The sequence below is a fragment of the Mastomys coucha genome, unplaced genomic scaffold, assembly GCF_008632895.1.
Source record: "Mastomys coucha isolate ucsf_1 unplaced genomic scaffold, UCSF_Mcou_1 pScaffold14, whole genome shotgun sequence".
NCBI classification, from domain to species: Eukaryota; Metazoa; Chordata; class Mammalia; order Rodentia; family Muridae; genus Mastomys; species Mastomys coucha.
This window is the reverse complement of record NW_022196896.1, coordinates 84,298,822-84,314,796: the sequence shown is the minus strand read 5'-3', so window position 1 is coordinate 84,314,796 and position 15,975 is coordinate 84,298,822. Positions and strand designations below refer to the sequence as shown.

Here is a 15,975-nt window from a genome sequence, read left to right as displayed (position 1 = left end):
AATCTGTCACATACAGAATGTCTGCAGTTGAAGACACACACTTCTTCCTCTTAGTCACATTACCAAGTAACAATTTTTCCCTTTTGAGGCTGGAAGATGGAGGAGTTTTTATCTCACTCAGCAGAGAACTCTTAGGACTTTGATCTGAGTGGCAATGGCTCTCTACAAAATAAAGAAAAACAAAAATAAGTAATAATCTACAGTAAACAAAGCATATACTTAGTTGTTTCACAGAGAGAACTTCTGACAATCTGTTCTTCTCAGACCCTTATATTATTCAGATCTCATGCTAATAAAAACTAGTTAGACTAACTGGAGTCTCACAGGTCACATTTTACATCTGAATCCATAGGAAATGCATACTGCTGAACATTCACTCAGCTTTGGCCCCAAGATTAGAATGGGTATATATAACAATGGAGCCATTAATTCCTACTTCTAGAGCTGAAGAGACCATGAACTAAAGTAATAGCAGTAACTCTGGTAAGGAGGATACCTAAGACTGTAGAAAGGAAAAATACCATGCTCTAAGCTTAACAATTAGGGTTCTGTATTCTAGTCTGTTAATACTTAACAAATACATAAGCACCATAGTACAGGATTATCAATTAGGAAGACCATGTAATGAATTAAATACCATCATCTTCTCTTACTAAGTCATTACTCAAGTTCATTAGCACTATGACAATTTCATTTCTGTTGCTCTGGTAAAATACAGACAATAGCACCTTAAGGGAGAATTTACTTGGGTCACAGTTCCAGGTTACAGCCCATTATTGAAAGGAACTCAAAGTGGCAGGAACCTGAAGCAGACAGCCACATCCAGAGTCATGAGAAGAAAGCAGTGAACGATATAAGCTTGCCTTCTTCACTCTTATATAGTTAAGGATCTCCTGCCAAGGAAATGGTACCACCCATAGTGGCCAAGTCTTCCCAACTCAATAAAATCAAGGTAATCCTCCACAGTCATGTCCACAGGCAAACCTGATCTAGACTATCTCTCACTGAGATTCTCTTTCTAGATGATTCTAGACTATGTCAGCTTGATAATCAAAACTAACCATTATAATCACTAATTGGTTACAAGCTTGAAAAAGTCACTATATATCCAATTAGATGAACACTTTTCATATCCATGAAAAGGAGAAGATGAAACTAAATAAATGTAATGGTATTTTTAAATTACAAGCTAAGCAAAATGGAAAGCTTAGTCTTGCTCATTTCTGAAAATTGCTTCTAGACCTAACAGTATTATGTGCCCATGGATCTGACATGTCAGGATTTTTAGTTCAAATTGAAATTTTCACCAGTAGTTTTAAATGGTAGAAGTTAGCAAGTACAAGTTAGCAATACAAGAGATCTACCTGTTAGACATTGTTGCCCTTAAGAAAAGCTACATACATAAAGTTTTAAAAACAATCTTACCATTCAGAAGTACATCAACACTTGAAGTATGCTCTGAATGACCTGAGTCACATGTTTTCTGATTATCTTCTTTAGGAAGGAATGCTTCCAAATTACACTGATGTAAGGATAAAGGTTGTCTTGATATCGAAGAGGTACTATCAGGTGATGTCTTTGATATAGTTCTGTTGTTACACTTTGTATTCCATTTATCATCAGTACCATCATCACCATCATCATCATTTTCTGAAGTTAAGAGAACCCTAAAGGCAAGTGAGAATGAAATAAATTCTGTATTTTACAAAAATGACATAGAAAGAAAAAGATAACACTATACTTGTACCAATAATCTGACCATTTAGAAAAAAATGGAAAAATTATTTGAAGAAAATGTAAAAACTTGATAAGTAGAACATAGAGATTATTTTAAAAAATGGGATAGGGGCTGGAGAGATGGCCTAGCAGTTAAGAGCATGTACTACTCTTCCTGAGGACCTGAGTGTGGTTCTACCACCCATACTGGGCAGCTCATAACTACTTTTAACTTCAACCCTGGGAGTCTCCACAAGCATCTACACTCACATACATACACATGCTTATACACACACACACACACACACACACACAATTAAAAATATTAAAAAAAAATAAAAAAGAAATGCCATATTCTCAAAACGTCTCTGCATGAAAGCTATAGGCTGAGGTAACTTTTCTTAAGCTCTTAAAGAAAAATAATACCACTCTCTAATATGCTTCCTGAATTACAAAAGAATGTTTAAGCCGGGCAGTGGTAGCGCACGCCTTTAATCCCAGCACTTGGGAGATAGAGGCAGGTGGATTTCTGAGTTGAAGGCCAGCCTAGTCTACAGAGTGAGTTCCAGGACAGCCAGGGCTATACAGAGAAACTCTGTCTCGAAAAAAACCAAAAAAAAAAAAAAAAAAAAAAAAAAAAAAAAAAAAAGGAATGCTTATCCGAGAGCCTAACTGAAATACCTAAACCTGAAAAATAATTGCAACAAAAGAAAATTAATAATTTTCATTATAACATATATGCAATGCACCTTTAGAGCAACAATAATGATTTTGTGATGCAGAGAAGGAATTTGAAAATAGATCATAGAGAGACATGGCTCAGCAGATAAGTTTTTGCCTTGGAAAGCCTGATGACCTGAGTTCAATTCGTAGAACCCATGTAAAAGTGGAAACAGTCTCCACCAAGTTGTTTTGTGATCTTTACAGACATTCCATGTATTTGTACCCTATATACACATCATGTGTACACACCCCATATACGTATTATGTATATACATATACCCACTATTAATAATTAACCAATTCATTGTATTTTATAAGAATAGGAAAAAATTAAAAGTTGATTATACTAATAAAGGAGTATCTTTTCAATAGCAACAACAAGAAGCCCGCATGATTAATTCAATAGCTACTCATACAGGAACTCTCAGCAACCAGGGTTTCAACTTTCTTTTGTTCTGAGACAGTCTTACTGTGCAGAGCAGCTGCTCTTGACTCACTATGATTGGATACTTCAGATGATTGAAAAATGAGAAATGGAAAGATTTTTTAAAGAAAAGTTAAAAACCTGACCAAGAAATAAGAAATCTGAATATGCTAATTTTTAGTAAGAGAAATGGGATGTTATAAAAAAATTTTTGACAAAAAAACCTATAGGCTTAGGGCCAGTGAGATGGCTCATTGGGTAAAAGTGGTTGCCATACAAGTCTGAGGACTTGAATTTGTTCCCTAGAGCCCACAATGAAAAGAAAGAGATAACCATTAAAGTTGTCCTCTGACCTCTGTACACATTCTGTGGCATGTATGCATCTATATTCTCACCCACTCACCATATACATGCACACATACACAATGATAATGAAGGGATGGAAACAAAGAAGCTGTGGGCTGTGAGAACTTCTCCCAAGCTTTTAGTTTGCCTTGAAATGTGATTATTTTGTCTCAACTTGGAACTTGATTAATCTGACAAGATCTAGAAAATCCAAGTGTTCACATCATACCTAACAATGGAAGCACAGTAAGAATGCCTGTTGTTATGACTTTTCCAACTTTGAACAAGTAGATAGTGCAGTAAAGTAAGAAAAAGGAAAAGAGAAATGGCTTGCAAAGGGGAAAGAAAACAGTTCTTATTTACAAATAATATAAGTATATTCAGAGAAAATTCAAAGAGATAGCCCCAACAAACTGTTAGAATTAACAAGTTCACTGGAAACAGGCCTGAAAATTAATTGTATTTTTGCAAGCTAACATCAAGAAGAAAACATAATTTAAGAAACAACTGCATCAAGTATCCTGAAGTTTGCCTGTAATCCCAGAATTCCAGCAGTGGAGGCAGAGGAACAGTAATTAAAGGGCAGCCTCAGCTACATGAAATCCTGGCTCAAACAATCAAAACAAAGGACTTCATTCAGCACAACACTAAAATATCAAGCAAGTAGGAAAGAACCCAGCATATAGAATAACTTTGTATAAAAACAAACCTACAAAACATAGATGAAAACCCGTAATAGCTAAGTAGATCAAGTGATATAGTGTGCTTATAGATGAAACTATTATATAAAATTTCTATTTTCCTCAAACTGAACATATTCTGTTATTGTTCAACAGAATCTCAGAAAGTTCTTGAATATGTGAGACACACTACAACTAAAAACAGGTTTTTCCAGTAAATAACTCAGGGTTCATAGTGTGATCAAATATCCTGCATTGCCTAGTAAATTTTCCAACTATCACTTTGTGTGTATATGTGTGTGTGTGTGGGGGGGGGTTGTTGCAAATTGCTAAACTACTTACGAAATGCAAAGGACCAAAATAGTCATACTAATATTGAGAAATGAAAAGAATGAATAAAGTAAGAGACACAGACTGAAACAACAAGACTGAAAACTAATCATTTAGACAGCATGGTAGTGACAAGATCCACATACAAGAGCAATGAGTTCAGAAGCAGACTCTTACAAATCCATCCAGTCAGTTCATTATAACACAGATGAAATAGGCATTAGGTAAGGGAAGGATAGTGTTTTCAATACACAGTGCAAAGCCAATGAAATCTCTACACTAAAAAACAAAACAACAATAACAACTCTGACCCTTTGTAATGGTTTCTATAAGCCTGGACCAGGGAGTAGCACTACTAGACAGTGTGGCCTTGTTGGAGTAGTTGTGTCACTGTGGGTATGGCCTTTAAGTCCCTTGTCCTAGCTGCCTGGAAGCCAGCCTTCTAGCAGCCTTCAGAAGGAGATGTAGAACTCTCAGCAACTCTTGCACCATGCCTGTCTGGATGCTGCCACACTCCTGCCTTCATGATAATGGACTGAACCTCAGAACCCGTAAGCCAGCCTCAATTAAATGTTATCCTTCTAAGAGTTCCCTTGGTCACGGTGTCTGTTCACAGCACTAAAACCCTAACTAAGACACTCTTCCCTCACATCATACCCAAAAATCTAAGTGGGCTGAAGATCTAAATGGGATAGGGAAGCTGGTATGATGGATGGGTAGGTAAAGCCCCCATTATACAAGGCTGCCGACCTGACTTCAGTCCCTAAGGACCCATAGAAGATCAAAGCAGAGCACTAACTTCATGAAGTTATCCTCTGGCCATCACACATATGCTGCGGCACATGCAAGTGCCTTTCCATCCCCATCATGCATATAGTAATAATAGCAATGATAATGATGATAAATAATAATTTTTAAGAGTTTTTTATTATGGTTGGGCAGTGGTGGCACACGCCTTTAATCCCAGCACTTAGAAGGCAGAGGCAGGCGGATTTCTGAGGCCAGCCTGGTCTACAGAGTGAGTTTCAGGACAGCCAGGGCTACACAGAGAAACCCTGTCTCAAAAAAACAAAACAAAAAAGTTTTTAACTTAATGTATGAGTATCTGCATGTACTCTTCTGCATGCCAGAAGAGGACCCTAGATTTCACTACAGATGGTTGTGATCCACCATGCGATTTTGCTGGGAATTGAACTCAGGACCTCTAAAGGGCAGCCAGTGCTCTTAACTGCTCAGCCATCTCTCCAGCCCAGTAATTTTTAAAATAACAATGTAGAAGGGAAGTGTTGAAGCCCACTTCTTTTAACATAACTGCAGCCATTTTGTATTCAGTCTCCATTTTGCTCGTAAGGTGAAATTAAATTCATGTTCTCAGACTTTACTTTCCAGGAGTAATTATCTATAGCTGACACTGAAAAATTCTCCTAAAAGGCCATAACACTACGGTTGTATTGCTTATGCTCTGATAGCTCAGTGCTCTAAACCTCCCCTCTTCACCCCCATCCGTGACCCCTCTTACATCCTTTAGGATCAATCAGCTTAAACGCCAGCCGCTAACACTTCGTCAAGCTAGCTAAAATGCAATACTGCCTCTGCCCTTGTGAACTTCTGAATTTGGTTTCTCCTATAAAAAGCTTGCCCTAACAGACTGGTACCACAATGAGGCTTCCAAGTCCTTTTTTATGGTCATGATCAATTAGTCTTGGGATGTGTGTTCAATTAAATATTCTTGCTTAATTGAGATCGGTGCTCTTATGGTCTGTGTGGCAATTCCTGAACCCCAACAGAAGACAATACAATTTTGGTAGGAAACAGAATAATGACCCTGTAAACAGTAAAGATCAATAAAGGGTCACAGAAAGTATTAATCAGAACATTGGGGGGAACACACACACACACCACACACAAAATGGGATTTATAAAGAACTGTTCATGTAAGTATCCCAAGGAGACAAAAAAGATGGGAGCCAGAGAGAAAATACTCGTTATACACAAAGTAAAAATTAATACTACTCAAAAGAACACATATGAACAAGTATTTAATTTTACTTGTCACCAGGGAAATAAAGATAAAAACTTGAATTTAACACCACTACACACTAAGTATATAGGACAGGAATGCTCACACACTGCTGCTAGAACCATACTCCAGAAACAATTTGGTAGTCTATACAAAATAGAATGTGGATTCATTCACCAAGCAGGAGGTATCTATATATGTGTATGTGGGAGCCTTATTTGTAACAGATCAAAGCTGGAAACACAGCAGAATGGCAGAATGGAGATGTCGTGGAATAACACTACATGACTCACAGCTACAATATAGATGACTCCTTCAAATAATGCTGAGCAAAAGTGAGATTTTTAAAAGTACTTTTTGATCATTTAGAGGAATCACACAAAATTGATGTATGATAGTTTAAGGTCAGAATCCTTGGTTAGGCAGGCAGTAGGTGATGATCGGAGAGGAAGCTACAGGGATATATCTGAGATCATTGGTAACCTTTTCTTTCTTTTTTTTCTTTAGGGTCTTCTGGATAAGGTCATATCATGCTGTTTATGTGTGAAAGCTCGCCTTTAATATGTATAAAATATTTCAAACCAATTCTCATTAAAGGGCATAATGAAAATTTTTTGTATGGCAAACAATATACTTGATTGTGGTTTTCTGGTTTGTTTATTGAGGCAGGTTCTAACTGTGTGGCCCAACATGGCCTGGAAATCATTATGTAACCCAGGCTGGCCTCAAACTTGTAGAGATTTTACTGCATCAGCCTCCCAAGCACTGGAATTACAGGTTTGCACCACCACACCTGGCTATAAATAGATGTTTGAAACAACAGATGCACGACAACCAATGTGTTCTTGAAAATATAAAAGTATAAGATAATACAACTTACTACTTTAAAAATACACTGATAAAATGTACTGGTACAAAATGGTAACAATACAGATTGTAGATAAGTCAATAGAACAAACTGGAATAAATAGAAAATGACATAAATGGCATGACCCGAGGGTTCTTCCTTTCCTGTGGTAAAGACAATATCTCATATAGGAATGCCTCTACTTATTTAATATTTTTACTGAAGCACAAAGTTTCCCCCTTAACCAAACTACCCAATGGAAAATCACTATTGGTGCTTAAGTAGCTTTCTAATTTTCTCCTGTGTATTAGAATCATACATACACATATACCTACACAAATACAGTATCTTTACACTTAGGCAATTCATGTCTACATATACATTACGTAATATACAGAGGCTGTATACACTTAAAACAAACACGTTAAACTTATTAAGTAGATGAGAAGATCCCAGTCGCTGCTTATGTCATTTCACACCTCTCAGCCTCAGGGTCTACTGTTTAGTATGTCAACTTTGAAACTGGGTGTGCCTTGATGACTGTACCCAAGTCAATCAAAAAAGGAAAGAGACTTTAGACAAGAGAATAGCTAAAATGAGAGTTAATCTCAGAGATTAGGACAGTAAGTATACATGATGTTCAAGGCAGAAAAAGTTAATCAGATGTGCTCAGCAAGAAAACAGGCCAGAAGAAATGTAATTAAAAGTAGCAACTACTCTAACCTATTTAGTTTGTCTGCATTTGAGGAGTTTCCTCAGAGTCCTGAAGGGCCAGCCTTAGGAACACACCACATGATTCCCATTTCAACCTCAGTAGCACAGCTACAGGCTGACAGAGAACACTGACTATTTTATGAAGTCTGTGCTCTGAACCAGTGACAATCTAGTCCAGGTAACTAAAGGTATACTATACAGAAGTATAAAATACAAGTCTATGAAATGTTTAATTCAGCAAAGCAACATTACACATTATTTATTTATAAGTCATCATCTCTAATTGTTTTTTTCTGTTTTTAGAATGTGAGTAACTACAACCACTCACAGCCCAACCTACCATCTTCTAAGGCACAGACACGTATGTCACAACCTAACCAAGTCTTAAACAATTACCTTGCATATGGAAGAGGTGCAGGCTTGCATTGCTTACTGGTCCTTTTTTTCTTGTTAGTTGACAGGAGAAAAGAACTTTGATGGAACTATTTTTGAGTAAAACAAAGAAAATGGTAAGAAGTAATCTATTTTATCAGACTTGTCATTAAAATAGCAAATTATACCAGGATACCACCAGAAACAGAACAAAATTCTTGTACCATATATGTGAATTGCTGGACAGTAACTCAGGACCCCGTTCATGCCAGCTAACTATTCTACTACTGAACTACCCAGCCTTTACTTTGGACTTCAATTGGTAAATAAAGATAAGATTAAAATAGCTCATCCTTCATCATACTTTCCAGTGATAATCACTTCTGATATTTTTGTTAAGTTAAAAACTTTGTATTAATAGAAATACAAAGATATATACTAATATATAAACAAGGTAGTTATAGCTATACATAATTTGTTCATGTCTACTACATATGTGTTATGCAGCATGGAAACACACATTTGGAAGTTATCAGTACAAGTTAGTAATTAAAACAAAGGCTGGTAAAATTACCTAACAAGAATGAGTATAGACAGAAAAGAGAAATCTAATAACTAAGTCTTAGGTAGTCTGAAACTTAGTAGTTAGGGAAGGAAACCAAAAACCCAGGCTGAAAGAACAAGCAGAGAGAGTACAGTGTCCTCAGAGTCCTACGATGAGCCTGAGGACCAACGGCTGCCCCTGGATCTTGTCACCCTAGTACCTCTGGTGACTTACGGGAACACCATAGTGATGTAGAAGTCTAGAGGTGTGAATCAAAAGAAAGGAGAATGTGGGAATAAGTCTCTAAAAAAGTACAAATGAGACAGTACCTGAGGAGAATGTGGCTTTATTGGTGTTTTCAAGATGAATTATAAGAAGATTTTTGCATACTGATGCAAAATAACACAGAAAAGAAAAAAATGTAATGATATAGGATAGAAAAGTACTCTACACTAACACTAAGGGAACAGCAAAACACAACCCATGCAGCTAACAATGGAAATGGTGTGATGGGTAAAGGAACGGAGAGTGGACTAGCTCCTGAGAATGTGTATTACTGACAGGAGGGACAAAAGCTCAGCCCACAGGAATGGAAGGCCTTCCTCAGGTCAGGCTCAGAAGAACGGCAAAACTTTCCCCTGACTCATGTATGGATGATACTGACTCTTACGCATGTCTGTGGTTTATTTTATGTCGATATTTTAAATGATCTGGAATTTATCTTACTGACGGTTATACAATAGGATCTGCCTATTTTTCATCCAAATAATTTTTCAATTCTTTTTATTTTAAAATAAATTCTTTTCTAACTTGAAATGTTCCATTCTACTAAGACTATGTTTCTAAATCTTTTGGGTGGGTCATGTTCCAAAGAACAGTTTAATCTATTATTTTAAATCAAAATTACATTTTAATGAAATAATTTCAATAACCAATTGTAAAGATGATGCATTATACATGATTGCTGTTACTTCTTTGCACATTTGAATATCTTACCTTGATGCTATTTAATCTCAACTATCTTAGTAATAGTTAAAAAAAAAATGGCCCTACTCACGTGAATTCACTTACCTCAGAAAGACTGCTCATTTCAATTGCAGTTAACAAATTACTGCTCACATGAGATTCTATTTCTATAAGCTTCTTATTCTGTGATGTAAAATAAAGACTTCTTTTAACTAAAGTTTGAAATTTGTTATGATGGTACATTTATAGATAGCATCAGTGTAAGAAGACTCAAATTAAAAAAATTTTGATTCTACTCTTCTTTTTTGAGGCAAGTTCTCACACTATAACCCAAGGTGGTCTAGAACTAACTACATAGTGGCGACTGGCTTTGAGTTAGTGGCAAGCCTCTTGCCTCAGCTTCTAAACTACTGGGATTATAGACATGAAACCATGCCTGGTGACTGTTTTCAACTGAGATCACATTAAGCTCAAAAGCTGCATTAATGTTTAGTCAGAACAGCCATGAACACACAGATACACTGAACATTTGATATTAGTTATCAATTTTCTGATATTTTTCTATTTTCATATAACTCTATATTACATGGAAAACAAACATAGTTGGTCAGTAATATGAATTGAATCATCAAAGTATTACAGGTCATTTTTTCCATTTTAAGCCAATTTCTACTCATTTTAGACCTAAACCTACAAAGAAAGGACAACTTCCTCAATTCTATTTGGCTTGTAGCCAAAGAAATGCACGATTAAAGGAGAACAGAAGTATTGACTGCAGTCTATGTTATATGATTTAAACTGCAACTGACGCGGTAGCAAAGACATTTTGGTGAGGAGTTAATGATTAAATTCACCTTTCAATTATTTAGAGGAATAATACCATTTAAAAATGTATGAATGGGCCAAGTTTTGCTTATAGTGAGCAACCAAATGTTGATCATGGTTATACTAGTTTATAGTGCATAGAGCATGCATTTAGAGCAAGATTTAAGATGTCTATTCTATCACCAAGAGGTGTCTATCCTTTAGTATAGACTTACACAGCATACTGACATTCAATAATTCGCTACAACTGAAATCTAAAAAACATTTTTAGAATTCCTATAGTAATGTAGTTTAAGATTTTCATTTTAATGGAGAGTTCAAAACAATACAATTTCCATACCAAGTTATTTAGCTTTATGCGAAGAAAGGTATTCTCAAAATTCAATTTCTCCACTTCTTTCTGTAACTGCATCTTTTCGGTAGTAATTTTTCGAGAATTTTCTTTCTCTTTACTAAGGGCCCGAGCTAATGCTCTGTTGTTGTGCTTTAAAGAGATCTTGAAAATAGAAGAATTGTCTGCAAAAAATATTTTTAAAAAGTTAACACTCAACTTATGCCTTATATTTCTTTAATAAAACCCCACACTCCTTAGTAAAATTATTTCAGGAAAAAATGCAGTTTACTTTATAAATATCAAATAGTAGTAGTTGGAAATGAATGGCAATACAAATACAGTTTTAGAGAAAAATAAATGTGCCCAGGTTTTGAAGCTGAAGAAAGAAAAGCTAGAGAAGACAAAAGCTGAGAGGCATGTAGCTGGGAACTGGAGAGTGGAGCATTGCAGGCAGAGCAGCTGCAGGTGAGCTGCTGCGGAGGATGCTGCCACCTGCACCCTCCCCACACTGATTAGAGCAAGGCGGGGAGATGACCCCATAGCTCTCACTGGAGACCAACAGGAGGTAGGGCAGCCAATGTGAAATGTTTGCACAAGTTTCTGTGGCTCTACAACTCAATAAAATTTCCTATGTTCCCAAATGCCTTTTGTTGTTGTTGTTGTTGTTTTGGTTTTTTGAGACAGGGTTTCTCTAGGTAGCTCTAGCTGGCCTCGAACTCAGAAATCCTCCTGTCTCTGCCTCCCAAAAGCTGGGATTAAAGGCATACACCACCACTGCCTGGCCCCCAAATGCCATTTCTTAAACTTCAAATGAAAGGACTAATTGTCCAGGACCTGTGGGATCTTCACCTCTGCCCAAATGATCATACCTTTTTCATAACTGACTGCAATCTATGTTATTATGATTTAAACTGTTACTGAAACGGTAGCAAAGACATTTTGGTGAGGAGTTAATGATTAAACTCACCTTTAAAGTATTATGTTCCTTTATTATGATTAAATCATAATTATATTTTCATAATTTGAATTTAGATTCTACTACATGCTAATAACATACTTTCTCCACAGTAACACACACACACACACAACTGTCTTGGTATCTTGAGCGCTGAAATTATAGGCATGTGCTAACATAGCTTACTAAAGTAAGTTTTGTTAAATATAACCTTCTTAGATATTCAGAGAAATATTTTGGACATCTAAAAAAAAGAAAGAATAGTACGGCAATGGCTGGATTGTAAAATAAAAAAAAACCCATAATAATAAAAAAATGCAAAAAAAAAAGAAAAAGAAAAAAAAGAAAGAATCCGTACTAGGACTTCATCTTTGGTACAGAGTAGTTAGTGTCACTTGGATCTCCTTGGCATACCCAGGAGAAACAGACCACAACCAGTTAGGACATCCAGAAGCTAAAATAACAACATTTTCCTGCTGTTTTACAAATGGTCCTGACAAATGAAGCAAGACATAACCATTGTAGGAAGCTGGCTAACTCAGGTTTACCTACAGATCCTGGAAGGAGCAATGTCCTGATTTAAAGATACGTAGGCATTTTGGTTCTGTCGGAAGTCATGGGTGTACAGTACATTCCCCAGTGTAGCCAACATGGGCATAAACCACTGAGGTAATTTTTGGGAGCAACAAACGTTTATCCTGGGGAGCGTCCATCTTTATGTTTTTTGTTTTTGTTGTTTGAGGTCTTATTTGTTGTCTGTCTGCTTTCCTTACACCTTACTGCCAGGATTCATAAAATCTCATTTCCAAAGTGTGTGGTGCTTTCTTGGTGACTCTGGCCTATATAAAATCACGTACTACCACCACACTTGAGCTTGGCCAAGCACTTCTACATGACTTATCACCTGACTGCCACAGAAGGCACAGCAAATCTCTTACTCTATTAAGCTCTTTTCTAGAGAAGCCACATTGGTATTGTCTTTGCATGCCAAGAGGTAGCTGCTTGGGGCGGGCCAGCCACACTGCTTACAATTCAGCTATCACCAAGGGCAGATTAGCAAAACAATTCAGCAGAATAGCTGAAAGCCACTGACAGAAAAGGTCAAACAGAAAAAGTACCAGCTAACAAAGAAGTCATTTTAGTAGTTTTCTATATTTGCTAAATAAGGTAGGTACTTACTTAATATTTTTGTTTTGATCTTTGAAGCAAGAGAAACATTCAACTTTGTCTTTGCAATTCTGTCCTTCACTCTTCTCTTAATTCCAGAGGTAACAGAGTCAACTTCTATCCCAGGGTACTCCATTTCTAAAGTGAAAGGAAAAGAAAGGATAGAGTGGGGGTAGGAGACTACAGTATTGATTAATAAGAGTAAAACCTGGTAACGAGCCATTCTAAAGCTCAACCACCATGACTTAAAACACACTGTCTACATAAGTATTTGCAAAGCCCTTTGCATAAAAATCTCAAAATAAGAATTTATACAATCAGGAGAATTAGTGAATTACAAAAAGCTAAGTACTTTTGTTTTTTCCATTCAAACCTATATTATATATATCTACATGCCTAGTGACACATGGGCTACCAGCAGATGACAGGATAGGGTCCTTGCTGTCATGGAAAGAACAGTCCAGTGTGAGACAGACACTGTTCTGTTACTATGCAAAAGTATAACCTTAGACAGGACTTTAGATATGGAAGCACAAAAGAAATGACTCATTCAATGAACAGAAGAAGAGGGCTCGAAAGATAGAAAATTATAAGCTTACTTAATTCTAGATTTATGGTCTACACTGGTTAACAATGTAATAGAAGCAGGAAGATAGATAGTTAGACAGTATGGCAAGAACAATGACTTTAACACACAGGATATTAAAGAAGTGTTAATGCTATCTAGGCAGAGAAAACTGATCAGAAAAACCTTCATTGAGGTGCAGGTGACAATGCTAGGCTATGTGCTTGAATGGGGTCAACTCCCCAAACCTATATTCTCTCCACAAGCCACTCCGCTACGTGCTTTGAGTCCACAGAACAATCTTAGTAGGCTTTTCATGTCCATCACAAAAGTCTCTAGATTCCACATCATCTTTATCTTCCTCATCCTAACCACCCTGCAATTCTTCACATCCTGTAATCAGTCCTATAGTAGGCTACAAAGTGACCTGGTCAGGTGCCTGCAATTCTCAGTCTATACACAGTTTGCAGATGTAATGATCCTTTAATGTAAGGATCCAGTGGTAAGATTCTCATTTAATCTAGGCATCCCTAATGCCATCACAAACATCCTCATAGAGAAGAGCGGAGATCAGGGCAATGCTGACAAGCGCAAGTTTCTGTCAGATTTGTTTTCTGCGGAACTCTTAGTGCCTGGCACACTGCAGCTCCTTGGATAAACATTTCTAATAGAAATATGTTATGAACACATGAAAGAACTTTTCAGTAGAAAAAAAAAATTCTGCCCAATGTTGAAATGGTCATGCATTGAGCATCCTTATCTACACGCGAGCAGCCGTTTCAAACCTGGCCCCAAGGACCTAGACCCCTCTTCCTCCCAGAACTGACCTGAAAGCTCCTGGCGACCGCTCGCCCAGCTGGAAGCGCAAAGGCTGGGAGTTACCGCCCCGATCGGAAGCCGGCTCCGCGACTCTGCCCTGCAAGCCGCCGCGCGGCGGCGAGAAGGGTTCGGGCTCCGCAGGCCTCGCCGGCCGCGCAGGTCTCGCCCGCGCCGACTGGAGACCCCTTCGGCTGTGGGTGCCCACTCCTTCCTGAGAAGCTCGTCAATCCGCGAAAGCCCAGGATTCAGGTTTAAACTCCGCGGCAGTTAGCAGTTGACACTCCAGCCAATCAGATTCCGAAACGGCGGCTCAAAAGCGCGCCGCTATCCGGAAGTGGGAGACGGAAGGGGCGGGACGCGCTGAGCGTCGAGTGGGCGTGGCTCGGTGAGCCCCTGGAGCTGCAGCCTGCTTTAGCAGGTTCTCCTTGAATCTCAGAGGTCTCTGAGGTCTCTGAGCCTCTGGTAGCCAATGCCACCAGGTCTGACAGAAAAGGCCATTCGCCACGGATAACTCTGACACCCAAAGGGTTGACAGGCACCTCGAGTCCTTCGCAGGGCTTTGTGTTGTTCACTGTGAGATTACTTGTCTGCATCCAGTTTCTGCATCCTTGTCTTCCAATTGCTTCTTTACATTGGGAGGCAGAGACAGGCGGATTTCTGAGTTCGAGGCCAGCCTGGTCTACAGAGTGAGTTGCAGGACAGCCAGGGCTATACAGAGAAACTCTGTCTCAAAAAACCAAAATCAATCAATAAATCAATAAAAATGGGGAGTTTAGAGGTTCTAAGCATTTGTTGCTCTTGCAAAGGACCCAGGTTTAGTTCTCAGCACTCAAATGGTGGCTCACAACCATCTGTACCTCCAGTTCTCGGGGATATGATACCCTCTTCTGGCCTCTGCAGGCACCAGATATTCATATGGTGTACATGCATACATACGCACATGCAGGCAAAACATTTATACATATAAAATAATGGATCTTTAAAAAAAAAAAAAAAACTTGTCTTAATTGACCATAATGTAATGAAGTCAACTTCATGTCTTGACATGGTTTTGATTGATGACATATGAGCATTATGACTTCACATTTAAAGAATCTAAACTGATGGAAAAGTGCTTGCTTTAGACTTTTGTTTTGGGGGGGAGGAAGGTAAGTATACATCTATAAAAATAAATTTACAAAATAAATGCAAAAAATATTCTAAAACCATAAAAACCGCTTGACCAAATTTGGGGATAACAGCAGACAAAGAAAGCCTACATATAAAGAAGGAAACTTTAAATCTTTACATAAATAATACTTTATGTAAATTTTTTAAAAAATTGGTGTATATTCATTGCACATAGTGCCAAGCTTCATAATGACATATTCCAGTATATCATGCATTTTGGCTGGATCAAGTCCTACCCATTAGCTTTACTTTTCTCTTCTCCTTTCCCTCTCCCATTTGTGTCCCCTCTTCCCCTAGTCTTCCATATGCTTTTATGTTGTATATGTGTGTGTAAATGATTTTTTTGTATCCATGAAGAATTCTAGAACCACTCTCGATCTTAGCACCATCTTCCTTGAGATGCCTGTGTCGTGAGAACGAAGTGGATGCACAGAAGAGAATGCACAGGCTGAAGAGCAA

General features: G+C 37.8%; 1 protein-coding gene across 1 annotated transcript in view; it reads right to left on the bottom strand.

Moving 5' to 3' along the window:
* The window catches only part of Sgo2 (shugoshin 2), a 27,303-nt gene extending 12,602 nt beyond the window's left edge, over positions 1 to 14,701 (bottom strand). The window contains exons 1-7 of the mRNA XM_031368981.1: positions 14,355 to 14,701; positions 12,975 to 13,100; positions 10,847 to 11,022; positions 9,787 to 9,864; positions 8,196 to 8,281; positions 1,426 to 1,667; positions 1 to 162 (exon numbers count right to left, since the gene is read on the bottom strand). Of these exons, the coding sequence (XP_031224841.1) occupies positions 1 to 162; positions 1,426 to 1,667; positions 8,196 to 8,281; positions 9,787 to 9,864; positions 10,847 to 11,022; positions 12,975 to 13,098 (868 nt within the window). The 5' untranslated portion in view covers positions 13,099 to 13,100; positions 14,355 to 14,701. The remainder of the gene's footprint in view (positions 163 to 1,425; positions 1,668 to 8,195; positions 8,282 to 9,786; positions 9,865 to 10,846; positions 11,023 to 12,974; positions 13,101 to 14,354) is intronic.
* Between the last annotated feature and the right edge of the window lie 1,274 nt (positions 14,702 to 15,975).